The sequence below is a fragment of the Telmatherina bonti genome (assembly GCF_933228915.1).
Source record: "Telmatherina bonti genome assembly, chromosome: 17".
Classification (NCBI taxonomy): Eukaryota; Metazoa; Chordata; class Actinopteri; order Atheriniformes; family Telmatherinidae; genus Telmatherina; species Telmatherina bonti.
In genome coordinates, this window is record NC_136615.1 from 8,294,568 (window position 1) to 8,309,036 (window position 14,469).

The following is a 14,469-nucleotide window of genomic DNA, read 5'->3' on the forward strand; positions in this document are numbered from 1 at the left end:
TGTACAAGCCCCGCCCATCCGAATTCCTATTGGTCCATTCAGAAGCATGTCAGAAGGACCGGGCTGTGATTGGTTAGATGTGCCTGTACGTCACGGGTGCGCGTCCTTTATATAAAGAGACCTAAATAACCCGAGACAATCTGATGCGTTGAGGGAATTTGTGGTAGTGAAGATATTTATCAGCGTGTCCATAAAGATGGGAAACCCCAGAGTTTTCTTTGACATCACTATCGATGGCTCCAACACCGGCAGGATTATAATGGAGGTAAATCTGTAAATCTCAGCCTGTAGTCGTTGCTTGCTTATCTTTATTTTCACTAGAATTAAGTTTTTATTTAAAATCAATTTTTTAGAAAATAAGTGTTTAAATTGTATTAGCAGGCTTTGAAAGCATCGTGTTGCTGTGAAATGTTGCAGAGAGTAAAATAATCTGCAGCTTTTAGACTTCCATTTTGCCATTATTTGACGTAAGCCTTCGTCTTATTGGAGAATACATAATGGCATAAGAATCGATGGCAGCTGATAAATAATTTACTAGACCCCCAAAATGATCTGAGAGATGCTGGAAACGCCCAACAGCATAGTTTTAAAAAAGCTTGCTGTAACATTGAGCAGGTCATCCTGAAAATTATTGCAGTTTTCTATATTTCTGCAGAATTCTGCCATAACAGACCCCATTATTTTAATGTTTTTACATCGATATTTTGAGCAAAAGCAGGGGCGGATTTAGACATTTTAGGAGGAGGCAGATGTAAACAAAAATAGTGATCATCCATTGTAAAAAGGCAACAGTGATACTTCAATGACTAGCTGTTTACTGAGGTTAATCCTGCACTGTATGGCACAAATAACTGCTGCACAGCAATTCCACCTCACTGATGAGGAGAAAAGCTATATATATATATATATATATATATATATATATATATAATTCAGTAAGATGACTCTGTACACAGAAACACATCACTCTAACACTTGTTTTGAGTCTTGGTTTACTAAATATCTCTTATCCTTTATCACAGTTATATCATAGTTGTTTTGAATTTTTACAATCTTTTTGTGAATATTGATTGATAAACCCTTCCAATGTGCTTGTTACATTACCTTTAGACTATTATAATCCATTATTATTAATTGTAAATATTGATTGTAATTTTGCAAATATGGTGCTTAAAGGTTCTTCAACTAATTCTAATTATTCATTTTTCTTGAATAAAAACTGAATAGATATATTTTCCACATGTAGTTCCTCATATTTCAACATAAGTCAGATATGGAGCATTCAAAGAATTTTATAATAGATTTATTTTTGGTTTTTTTTACCATTAAAATAAAACTTTCATTATTTATTTTCATTAAAAATATAACCAAAAAACATAAAATACTCTAATACCTAATACAGATAAATAAATGAACATCTTGGTACCTCAACAACAAAATACGTTTTATGTTTCATCAAGATTTGGGGGTAATTTATTTACATTTAACTATTTATTTTTATCAGCAAATTGTTAGCACCTTCAGAGACATGTGTTGAGATGATGCTGTTTGTGTGCTGCATGATGAGCACAGGCTGCTGTACATGGTAGTACTGTAGTACATATACATGTTGTACATTGTTCCGTCACTTGTAATTAGGCATTTAGAAGTTTACCCGAGATAAAAATAAGTTTACACTGAATATTTGTTAATATTTGATTGTTTATTCTTAGGGTGGCCCATATCCCCCCCAGAACTCCCCTATAATCCTGCCCCTGAGCAAAAAGGCCAAAATATTACCAGCTTTTAGCCTCATCTGCTTGTGTCTGTATACTCAACAAATACCTGAAAATAAATTTACAGCCTAAAAAAACATGTATACATGATTATAAATGTTGTTTTTGAATAATTTTGAAGTGCTTTAGTTTAAACTCACAGTTTGCTGTGTTGGTCTCACTCAGTTTTTTATGATTTCTTTCCCACTAATGAAAATCTCTGTTTGGCAGCTGCGAGCTGATGTGGTCCCAAAGACTGCAGGTAAGCTTACAGCACTGTGGACCTGATGTTATTCTGTTTTACCCTTCACACATGCACTCATTCAGTATGTCTGGCTTTGGAAAGTATGTGTCCCCATTCGTTCCCAGCTGTATTTATACTAAACCCACGTGCTGGGTGGATCAAACTGTAAAATAAAGACATTGATTATTGGAGCTAAATATAAATATAAACAAAGCTTTTATAGGAGTTATGAAGAATCAATACAGCTAAAACGTTCTTTCTTTAAAGCTCCTGGATTTGGTTATTTACTTAAGCTCTTAAAAAAGTAGTGTGCAGGTTTTGGAAACCCGATAGTTGTGATGCTCCGAACAAACAAACCTTCATAATGCATGAGCGACCAGCTGTGTCCACGTAGTCAGCGTTAGCTGGAGCAGGAAAGATGGATGTTTTTATGTGTCCATACTGTAGTTTCAGAAGTCTTTATTATAAAAGCTGAAGGTTTCTCCAAGTCAGAAGCCTCACAATAGATAGTATTTTGATGTTGAGATTCCTCCATACTTGCAAAAATGAGCTCAGCTGATCTCAACAGGACAAAAAAAAAAGCATGAGAGTAAAAAGGACAGAAAAATGAAGCAATGCAGAGATGCAAAAAGCTGTAAAGAGATTTAAAAATGCTACAAACAGATGGGTAACTACTCTAAATTAAACCAAAAATAGCAATGAAGGAACCAGAAACTTTCACCGCGAAACAAAACCACAATCTGACCTAAAGTCAGAGCCTCAGAGCTAAAACTGGTACCATGAAACAGAGATGTTACCGAACACAAAAATATTATCAAGATACTAAAACCAACCCAGATTATGTTCCAGACAACCACAAATAAACTTAAAATACTGAACAAATGCAGAAGCAATCTGTTGGTTTTCCTCAACGAGGCTGTTTATTATAAAAAGGCTCAAACTGATGCGTCTGCAACGTGTCCTGAGGTGACGTTGATGTGAAGTGGGGTTATACAAATAAAGCTGAATTGAATGAAAACTAATCAGACTCCACAGAGAAGGGGAAAACAATCCAAAACTGAAGATGCTTTCTTCTGGTGGGGAATCGAATCGAAAAAATATCAAATATCTCGACTTTTTGTTTCACAATTTTAAAATAGTTTTTTTTTTTTTTTTTTTTTTTTAAATTAATACAAATAATCCATTATAAAATGTTTGTCTTTTTTATGTTTTTAATTGATTTTTTTAACTTTTCTTCTAGAATGATGGTCCGGCTACTGTGTTGTTTTTTCCTAAACAAAATGAAGAAAAATGACAAATAAAAAAAAGTTTTGCACGTTTTTTTTTAGTCTACAAAAATCAGCAATGTTGACGGATCGTGAGAATTGCAATTTAAATCGAATTTAAACCCCAAAAAAGTCGTAATTGAATCAAATCTGGACAAAAGCATATCGTTGCAGCCCTACTTACAAGTAAATGCAAAATGACCAGAACCTGATGAGGAACATGAAGAGACTCTCATCTTTTCACATGGAATAAATGTTGACTTTCTTGGTTAGATTGATTATTTTCTTATTTATCTTTCCACATTTTTTCAGGAATAAAGCGTAGACTCAGTATTTATCCCATGTTGTTGTGTGTGTGATGATCTGCCTGCGGGTTTAGACATAAAAAGCAGATTCTAGCAGAAAAATACTGGTCATATAATATCATCATAAAAGAGTTAAAAGATGATGAAGCGACAACATGATCATAGAGGAAAACATGACCAGACAAACCGATGAGTGAAGCGTTCGTCCCTGTTTTGTAACGTTTGAGACCTGCTTTTATTTTCTACTTTCTGTCACATACGTGTCTCTAAGAAGTGACTGGGTTCATTTTACAGAAAACTTCCGAGCTTTGTGCACTGGAGAGAAAGGTTTTGGCTACAAAGACTCCACGTTTCACCGCGTCATCCCTAAATTCATGTGCCAGGTGCAGTAAAGCAGAGATTTATCCTGTTTCCTTATCAGCTTGAAAGATTTCATGTTTTTATATTTCTTTCCTTTGCAGGGCGGGGACTTCACCAACCACAACGGGACTGGAGGTAAATCCATCTACGGAGAGAAGTTTGCAGACGAGAACTTTCAGTTGAAGCACATGGGAATGGGGACGCTGTCCATGGCGAACGCGGGGCCCAACACCAACGGATCCCAGTTCTTCATCTGCACAGCCTCGACCGACTGGTGAGCCCCCCCCCCTCCGACCCATCGGCTGCTTGCATGCAGAGTACCAACATGTTCCCAGTGTTGCTTCACATACTAATGCGCTGCCCTGCTCTCCAGGCTGAACGGGAAACACGTGGTGTTTGGCAGCGTTGTGGAAGGCATCGATGTTGTCAAGGCGATAGAGAAGCAAGGCACAAAGAGCGGCTCTCCCAAAGCCAAGGTCGTCATTGCTGACTGCGGCGAGCTCAAGTAGAGCCGCTCAGCCCACTTTCCTCTCAGCAAAAGTCCCCTCCTTCCACGGTCATCTCTGTCTCATGTCTTTACTTGTTCTGTAATATTTTCTACCTTCTAATCTGTCCTGTGAGGACGACATTTGTTAATAAAATGTGAATATTATAGTGTTGATGGTGTAAATAAAACAGCTGGAGAGCCTTGCTGTGTGTTTGTCCTTTCCTTTTCCCCACACACACACACACACACACACACACACACACCCTCATATTTATGTTGATCACAACATTAATATATCCATACTGGCATAAAAAAGGATCATTATCTAAAGGTGACAAATGAAGTCAGCGGTGAAATATGAATAACAGCGGTACTGGTATGGATATGTGATATCACTACAGGTGGAATAAGTTTCAGTTCCTCCAATATGCAGCGTTTTCTGTTTCTGTTTCCCATCAAGCAGCTTTTTTCAGGCTGGGAAGGTTTATTCCCAGCATGGTAGAAAACGTTTCAGAACCACTGGTCTAATTGATGAATGATAATGGCGTTGGCGCTCTGGACCGGCCTGATTGTCCACCAGACCTGATCCAGTCCAGCACCTCCGGGACATCATGTGTCGTCCCATCCCCTGTTTCCACGGCGCACCACGGAGCGCTGCAGGGGTTTACTGCTCCTGAAGAGGTGGATGGAGAGAGACTGGATGTCCCAGAAGTTCTGGACTGGTACCTCATTCTGAATTCAGCATCTGATTTCATGATTTCATTTTTATTTTGAGGATTGAGACTCCAGACCTCCGTTGGTTTTATGACTTTCTTTGCCTTATTTTATTCCTAATACATTCCACTATGTGAAGAATAAAGATTGTCGACCAGAATGTTTTCATTTATTAAGATCTAAGATGTGTTTAAGAATGAAGAAACAACTGAAGTGATGGTGTTTGGTCCCAGTGGAGCTCGTTGCTGGTTTTGGCCCGTCGGCAGGTTTTTTAAAGTCAACAGTATCTAACTTGGGTTTTAAGATGGACAGTGGTTTTAAACCAGTAAATCAGCTCTGTAGTAAAGTGGAGCTTTTTCCACATCAGACAGCTGGTTGAAGTAAAACCTTTTCACTTAGAAACAGTAACCCATGCCTTCGTTACATCTCGGCTGGATTCCTGTTCCGCCCTTTATTTAGGGGGGAGCCAGTCGTCCAGTTGGAGCAAAACGCAGCTATTCTGGCCTCCCTCCACTGGCTGACAGGGTCCTGCAGGATTCTTTTTAAGATTCTTTTATTTGTTTTTAAATCTTTAAACGGTCTGGCCCCTCCTGACCTCTCTGAGCTCCTCCACCAGAGTCAGCTGACCTGCTGGTCCTGGACGTACCGAGGTCCAAACGGAGGCTCAGTGGGGACTGAGCTTTTTCTGTTTCTGGTCCTAAACTGTGGAAAGAACTTCCCCTCCACGTCAGACAAGCCTCCTCACTGTCCAGGTTTAAAACTCATCTTAAAACCCGTTTCTATTCCTTGGCCTTTAACCCAACGTAAGACAGCTTCTGGTCAGTGTGCCTTATTTCTATTATTGGTTTTTACTTACTATTATTTCAGTTTGTTTTATTGTTTTAATTCCTTGTATGACCTCGTTTTATTGTGTTATTTATTTGCATTTGAACTGTTTTATTCTGTTTTCATTTTGGCCGATTGTGTACAGCACTTTGTTTCAGCTCTGGTTGTTTTAAAGGGCTTTATAAATAAAGTTGAGTTGAGTCACTTATCTTCATATCATCATCATCCTCAGTCAGCTGAGCCTTCATTCCTGTTGGACGCCTCCTGTTGTGTTTGTGTTCTGCCCTATTCTCTGTTTAAAGATCCTCAGCTTGTCAACCTACTAATGTTTCCCAAAAAAAGAGTTAAAACTCCAGACATATGGACCTTTTTAACACATACACACCTAAGCAGAAGCCGTGTGTGCTTAAATACAACAAAATGTAAATAGAAATAGTCATATAAGGAGGGATATTACTGGAGGTGTCATGCAGCTCTCAACAAGCTAAATGGAATGCGTCCGATGTTAATATAATACAGTCAATGCAGTCAGTATGATCAATACAAAACACAATAAAACAAATTCAGTTTTTTTGTTTTAATTTACAATCAAGTACAGAATTTATCAAAACAAATATATCAGATTTTCAGTATTTTTTCCACGATAAAAAGACCAAGTTGAAGAACAGAGGTTAAGGCATCAACATCTCCTTTTCCAGTTTCTCCTTCATGAGCCTCAAAGAGAGTGATACAAAAATAAATTCACAAGAATTCAAGTTTCTTATAGAAAGGTTTCTGTAAGAAAACAAGGAGATAGAAAAAAGAACCAAGAGCGACAACGAAGCACATCACCATGAAAGCACAAATACAAAACATTCAGATCCAACACAACACAATGCAGTAAAAGAGACGACTCATCCGAGGAGAAATGCTTTTAACTGAGTAAACGGAGAAAATCCTCTTCAGAACTCAGTCTCACGGACCCAACACGTGTCTGTATCTTCCTGACAGAACGCAGCCAGGTCGGGAAGGAACAGGTGGAACTTTGTTTCTTGTGTTAAATCCAAATTTAGAGGAAAATAATGGAATATTTTTAAATATATTTCTTATGCTATCAGGCAGAGACTGTTTGAAAAGTTTGGCAACAATACAAGCGACTGATTTTGTCCGACATAATTATGAATATGGAAAGTGACACAATATCACCTACAAATCTGCTTTTCCAGTAGGTTTCTCTGCTCAGTATCACCAGTATAAGATGGTGGTGTCCATAGTGGGAGGAAAAGTTGACCTTTACAGTCAGGTGTAAAGTTATTACAATATCTGGTCTTATCCACAAATAACCTGCAATGATGCAAATGATTTAACATGTGATGGTGATAAGTTGTTTGTAAAACCCACCACCATGTTATTCTGTTTCCAGGCAGAAAACACACTTGTAACCATTTGCTCTTTAACGAAACACTGAACTGCTTTCAAGACAAAACTGATTTACATTATTGTAGAAAAATGACAGTAAATCGTCTGGTTTTCTACTTGAAAGCTACAATAAATGGAAAGTAGATGTGAAAGTCACACCAATCTCATCAAACCATTTGCTAAAAAGCAGGTTTAGCACACATCCTAGCTATTAAACACAATCTTTTTAGTCCTTTAAAGCAGTGTTTTTCAACCACTGTGAGGTCATCAGGTGTGTCGTGAAAAATGACTCAATTTCACCTAATTGGTCTAAAAAGCAGCTCTGTGTTCATCCCAACAGGCCCTGGTGAAAGATTATAAAATTCCCTCTTCTTGTGTTTATCTTATTTCTATTCAAGAGGCTGAGACGAGATGGACTTTATGTTAATAATATGGACTTTTTCTTTAAAAAAAACAAACAAAAAAAAGTGAGCCTTGGCTCAAAGAAGGTTGAAAAACTGTGCTTTAAAGGTCCCTATTAGTGTTTCTGTGTTTGCAGGTGATCTGTGTCGTACAATAAAACACTTGTGCACCGATTCAGGTTCAGCAATGAATAAAAACGTGATTAAAGTTTTAGTTTAATCTCTGTAAAACAGTTCCAGCTGTTGGCGACTTGCAGGACGTTCTGAGTGTCTAATTAAACATTTTTGCAGGTTATAAATATTAGGACTGATATGGAAAAGTGGGAGGAGCCTGATCAGTACACAAGGGCCGCCCAATCAGCAGATTTGGCTTTTCAGGTGCCTTTTCCTCCTTCAGGGCTCTTATAAACCAAACCGACATGAAGAAACAGCCGTGATGAGAGGTAATATTTTAAATGATATGTTCTTACTGCTGACCAAAACAGGAGACTGACTAAATATTTGTTTTGTCTTGTTTGCTGATGCAATGCAGATCTGGTTTATTGAGACATAATATTCTCAAACACCAATTTCAATTTATTGAATTTATTTTTATTTAAAAGGGACAATGCCAGTTAATGAAGGTCATGTACAGTTTGCAGGCGTACACAAGCCAGATTCTAGCCATAGGCACCAGCTTGGCTTCTTCCCTCAGGATGCAAAAATCTTACTAATTTTGGAGGGAAAAAAAGACAAATAAGAAGTTTTCGACTGCCTCGGTTTCCTGCATTCATTTGCTACCAACAAACAGCCAATTAGACTAAAATCTATCACACCAACCTCTCCTAAAAGTGTCTGAAAAACAAAGTAAAAGACTCTAAAACTGGCATTGAGGCACATGCATGAAGAACACAAAGACAAATCTTCACTGCTGTTTCAGAAAAGCCGGACGGCTGACTGTTGGCTTGGTGTATAAGGCCCCAAACGTCTCTTCTGGAGAAAATGTGTAGACATGCAGAGATTATTAACACTAAAGATCATTTCAAGGAACCTGAAATGGCCACAGACGGCACAAATCCATACATGGGTCTAGTTTATGTGCATGTTCTGTAAAGTCGGAGCTCAGTTTCCCTCTCATCAGCGCAGACAGACAACACAAGTCACAGAGAAAAAAGCTCCAAACACAATGTCTGAGGTAATCATTAAAAACACTCACAAGGTTTAGATTTCAGGACTGGAAACTACAGTTTTTCTCCTGCATAAAAACAAGCCTGATGGGACCCCCAGACAAAAGGGTGGAGTCAGGTCCGAGCGCTGTTCTCGCCCCTGTCATCCAGGCAGTTGGTAGCTTCAAAACAGCACATCTGTAGTCTTTTCTAACAGTCACTTTAAAGTCGACAGACACACCAGATGTTTAATACAGTACAATACTGAGTCTTTTGGACAGAAAATGTCAGATAATACGAGTCAGAATTTGATCCTGTGGCTGTTTGGATTTAACACAGAACGTATCAACACCATAATAAAAAACAGAAATCATATCGTGTAGCTCATGTTTCTCTCAGTTACAGATAACTGCGTACATATTTTGTAGGACTATGGGCTACATAGCTGTGCTGGTTTAGACCTGCGCTACGACTACTTCGTGAGTTGTTCAGGGCACTTCATGAACGTAGGAAGTAGAGGGAAGACCTGCAACAGCCACCACCGTGGGGGGGGCGGGGGGGAATCGCCGCTGAAATGAATTAGAAACATACAAACTTAATTTTTTATTATTAGAGATACTTAATCATTATCGGGACCCAGAAAAAAATACATTGGCCCTAATAAATCCTGGTGTCTTTTCAGCTTTTATAAAGAAGATCCGGACCGGAGTCGAAGACCTGATCCATGTGAAATACGTACAAAATTGAGCTTTCAGACACAACTAATCATGTGAAGATAAAACACTGAGGAAGTCCTGAAAGTCCCAAGTATCTGAAGTAGTAGCCCCTAAAAACCCTGACTGGTTTTTTTTTTTACTGGTGGCACCAGGAGGCAGTGGTAATATGCTGTTCAAATTTATTTAAAGGCGACGACAGAAAAGTGTCAAATCTGGAAACATCAACTGGCGTAAACTGCAGATTAAAGGAGGAATACTTCCTACCTCAGCCTGCATGTGGAGAAAAACTACAGCTGGAGTTTTATTTGACCCCTTCAGAAGCATTCTGCTGCAACAAGACGTTTCTGTACGTAGATATCCATCCAGCTTCTTCTATTTGTCCAAATTATGGGATGGAAACAAGCTAAGCAGACATGCTTCTCTCTATATGGGATATTTAGTTCCCCAGGCAACTTCTGGGTCTGCCTATGGCCTCCTCCTTAATAGGGATACATGGAAACCTTGCAGATGAAGGCAGCCAGATAATCCGATGCTCAGACTGCTGTAGTAACTCCTTTCTCCTCCAGTAAGCAGCATCTCTGCTCTGGATGCATTTTCTCTTTACTGCATCCATCAGGATGAACACAAGCATCCTGCTGCAGAAGCGCTTGCAGCTACCAACCCTTCAGACCATAAGGGAAGGGGTGGAGCGTCACTAAAGCGGCTGAGTCCAATAAAAGGCCTGCATTAGTGGAAACACTTCTTCAGTCTACATTTTCTCCTCATACTCCAGAAAACAGGCCTGAAGCAGTGAGAAGAAACCACTCTGAGCTGCTGCTGTGGACCTGAGGCATGCAGACTGCTTCAATCCTTCCAGTAAAAACCGGGTTTCATCTGCAGTAGTTTAGTTATCTCATACTGGGACTTCTGGTTTGTATCAGGTCTGAAGTACCGCTCATGCATGCTCAGAAAGCTCGCACGATCAAACCTCATGTTGTTTCAGTGATTATTTTACTGTATTTCTGACTTTTCTGATTTTTCCAGTGACTGAGAAATGGATTTTCAGTCTTCATACATCAAGGCTTGAGAACGACGGTGTGGAGTCAGTTATTCATCCATACATCCATGTTCCTGAAACCTAGCTTGGAAGCAAATACTCAGTTATACATTCATATTCTCCGTCGACCCCACCGGCCTCTAAATGTGATATTTTATTCTGAAAGTAATCGTTCAGCTGTGATCACCTGGAAGAAGCCTTCTTTGTTACTTCTCTGACGGTTTCCCTGACGTTTATAAATGCTTTTAGTGAGCTTTTCTTCAGGAAGGAGGCAGGTTGTTGTGTCGTACAGGCTGTAAAATCCTCATTATTATTAATGAGTTGATGTTTTTATCTGATATAAAGCATCCTGTGTGTGAGCTGTCCTACATATTTTAAAGCAGGGATCCCCCCCAGGCTCACTGTCCTGCATGCTTTCAGCGTTTCCCTGCTTGTCAGCGATCCTTATGATCTGAATCAGGTGTGTTGCAGCAGGGAAACCGCTACAGGATAGTAGGTCTGGACTGTAGAGTTTTAAAGGACTGAAGAGATGTAATGAAATGAAGAGAGAGTGAATAAACTGATACTGGTCAAACCGTTTGGTCCCAGTATGTCCCCCAGTGTTCCAGCTGCCACTTCGGGTCAAAGTGTGTGTTGAGGTGTGTTTTCAGCTCTGCGGCGACATCTTACGGCTCTCTCTCAGGATGCCGTCCAGGCCGTTGAGCTGGCGGAGGAAGCCTCGGTTGGGGGTGACGCCTCTGTGGTCTTTTACGGTTTTAATGGCTTCCACCAGAGTCAGGTTCTGTCTGATCATCAGGTAGGCCAGCACCAAGGTGGCGGAGCGGCTCACGCCCACGGTGCAGTGGACCAGCACCTTACCTACAGATGTGTGACAGTGGTGATCACATGTTGCAGGCCGACACAACCACCGGCCGCATAATGAGTCCCTCACACACACTTACCTCCACTCGTCAGAGCTTTGTGGATGAACTCAGCAGCTGGATAGAAGTTGACACTCATGTCAAAAGTGGGGGAGTCATGTGCTTCGATGCCGTGATAGGTGATGTTCATCCCCCGGTAATACTCGGCTCCACCGCGCCACTTGCTCTGAGCGCAGTTCAGAATGTGTGTAATGCCGAGTTTGGCCAGCTCACGGCGATCTGATGCGATGTCTCTGCAGAGAGGAGGAGGTTTTTACACATCAGCCCGAACCGTTCTCTAATGCCGACTCGTTTTAGCGACAAAAGCTGCTGATGCAGCCAGAGGCGCCATATGGCTGGAAAAGTTAGGAAGACTCTAAGGGCCCCACGACTTAAAAGATGTACAAACTATTAAAAAAAATCATTAAACCTTCATTATAAATAATAAATACTTTTTTCTAAGGTTGTAATAAAATATAGCAGTAATATAAAACTGATAAACCATTTATATTAAAATAACCTAGTTAGATGTATGCACTGTGATTTAAACATTTATAGGGCACTTAGAGAAATACCTTCAAATTAATGTGAAACAACTAAGAAGGGAGTTGGTGTAGGATCGGTATGAGGAACCTACAGACAGCAGGATTTGATATTTGAAGGTGTGTGATGTGCTATTCTGACCTGATCTTCTAATGGTTTATTTGCCTCTGTGGAAAGTAAGAAGATGGATAGATACCCTTGTTCAAAGCTACACTGTTTTTATCTTTTATCTTTTAAGGGTACTTTGTGTTCAATATATTTATGAATGAGCAAAGATTGATGACTTTACTTACCGAAATATTTTGTTATTGTCTATATTTACAATGTACCTTTTTTGTATTTTGAAAACTTCAATAAAAAAGTAAATTAAAAAAAAAAAAGAAATACCTTCAAATTAAAAATTTTAATCTAAAATTGTCCTTCTGTGATGAACCAAGACTTCCATTCTGTTGTTACATTAACAAAAAATAGTTTCATGCTGAATATGAAAGGAAACAAAGTGATCAAAAATAGTCACTTACCCCATAAAGGGTTAAACAGCCCTAGAGCTTTATTATTCCCATGAAAAGCTTTTTTTTTTTATTTTTATTTTTTTTTATCAGCTTGAAGCAAAAACAAAGATCTAAAATTTGCGATCAAGTGGTGCGGTCCATGCCGTTGTCTTCCTGGCAGCGCTTGGATGCAGCAATCTGGAATAATGTGTTAAAATCCCAACAAAGATACTCATAACTGACTTTGACTTCCTCCACAACCCTACATTGGATTAACCCTTTCATGTGGTAGTGAAATAAATCTGTTTTTAGAAAAAGAATGGGTGGGATCATGCTATAATTGGAAATTAGTCAGTGAGTCACTCACACTCATTGCACAATAAATGCTATAAGTACTTGTAATGTATATACATTGCAATTACCAAGTTTAAACAGGAAAAGAAAACTATACAACTGGATTTTAGGGGATATTTATATTGCAGAAATATGATAACATATTGTTTTAGAGATATTTAGGTAGAATAGATAAAAACAAATAGTAAAATGTAATTAAGAAATAATAAAGCATTACTGTACATGTCTGTAAAAGCAAAATATTGTATTAAATTCATGCATGAAAGCGATTAAAAAAAAAAAGTTTTGAATAAAATTAATTTCTTATCAGCATTAGAAATGAGTTGCCCCTTAGATGAATGCTTCCAGCTGTATTTACATCTGAGCAATTCCTGCAAACAAACCAGCACTTCCAGGTGCCTCAATGCTGATGATCTTGTTTATTTTATTATTTTAAGCCTCATTTTAACAATACATCATTAACATTTTACATTGTTTAATGATGACTGATTGAAAAATAAAAACTGGAAGATGTTATTGATGGAGAAGAGACCTGAAGGATGCACATGGGTCTCATAACAGGTTGATCAAGCCACAGTTTGAACACTGGTCTGCAGGTTGTAGCTTTTATCCAACCATAAACTCACTGATCTCCGATGTAGAGTCGTGGCCAGACCTCGTCGGCGTGGTTGCAGGCCGTCTTCCCGGTGTACAGCAGCCTCTCCAGCTCCGACACGCTCAGCTTCGGGGAGGAGCGCTCCGACTCCTTTCTGCTCGGAGATCTGGAGCTGCTCCGCGACCGAGAAAAGCGCGACATGAACGCCATTTAGTCTGGAAAACAGAGAAGAAAAAGGATCAAAATATTTCAGAATTACCCCGCTGGAAATATTAAAACATATGGGATAGAACATCAACTAAATGCAGCTGTTCCCATCAGATTATATCCGGGCTACTTGTGGCTTTATTTCTGGTGAAAACTTGGTTTTTCCGTTTAAGGCTGGAAAATAAAATGAAACAACCCTGAGTTTCCCCGTGTTTATTCTCTTTATTTTTACCTGAATATGGTTTTATTCCGCGTCTCAGTGGCTGTGAAGGAAGAGCTGCTCTGCGGCCATGTTGACTCATTTACTTGCTATGGGAGGAAGGATGAGATGAGGATGATGATGCTCCAGCTGCTGCTCAGCATCCACCGGACATCTTCACCGCCAGCCTCCACCGCATCTCCATCTTCTCAACAAGTCCCCCCTCAGGAGCCTCACTCTGAGGTCACAGCTCCTGTTTTAAAGTAAAATTTACTGAAATGTTCAGTCAAACAGCACGAAGAGCTTCTCTGGTTCTTTTGTGGGATTTTCTCCAGCTGAAAAGATGGTTATTCATACATTTATTGTTTATGATTGTCTTTCTGGTGCTCAGTCACTTGGTGGATGTCTCCATCTGCCGGACAAATAAAGGAACTTTTATTTAAAATAAAAAAAAATATTGAAAAGAAAATTGGGGAAAAAAAAAAAAATCACACTATTACGGAAGACGGGAGCGGTCGTGATCGCATGTTT

General features: G+C 39.3%; 2 protein-coding genes across 2 annotated transcripts; one reads left to right on the forward strand and one right to left on the reverse strand.

Annotated features, from left to right (window-relative positions):
• Positions 1-139: 139 nt before the first annotated feature.
• ppiab (peptidylprolyl isomerase Ab (cyclophilin A)) lies at positions 140-4,498 on the forward strand. The gene is made up of 5 exons (XM_079256564.1): positions 140-265; positions 1,986-2,016; positions 3,863-3,951; positions 4,030-4,202; positions 4,302-4,498. Exons 1-5 carry the CDS (start codon positions 197-199, stop codon positions 4,435-4,437), a joined length of 498 nt encoding a protein of 165 aa, XP_079112690.1. The 5' UTR covers positions 140-196; the 3' UTR covers positions 4,438-4,498.
• A 6,798-nt stretch (positions 4,499-11,296) lies between these two features.
• Positions 11,297-13,742, reverse strand: dusp26 (dual specificity phosphatase 26; the record flags this gene model as incomplete). The annotated part of the gene is made up of 3 exons (XM_079257158.1): positions 11,297-11,508; positions 11,592-11,803; positions 13,564-13,742. 3 exons carry the CDS (start codon positions 13,740-13,742, stop codon positions 11,297-11,299), a joined length of 603 nt encoding a protein of 200 aa, XP_079113284.1.
• Positions 13,743-14,469: the final 727 nt, after the last annotated feature.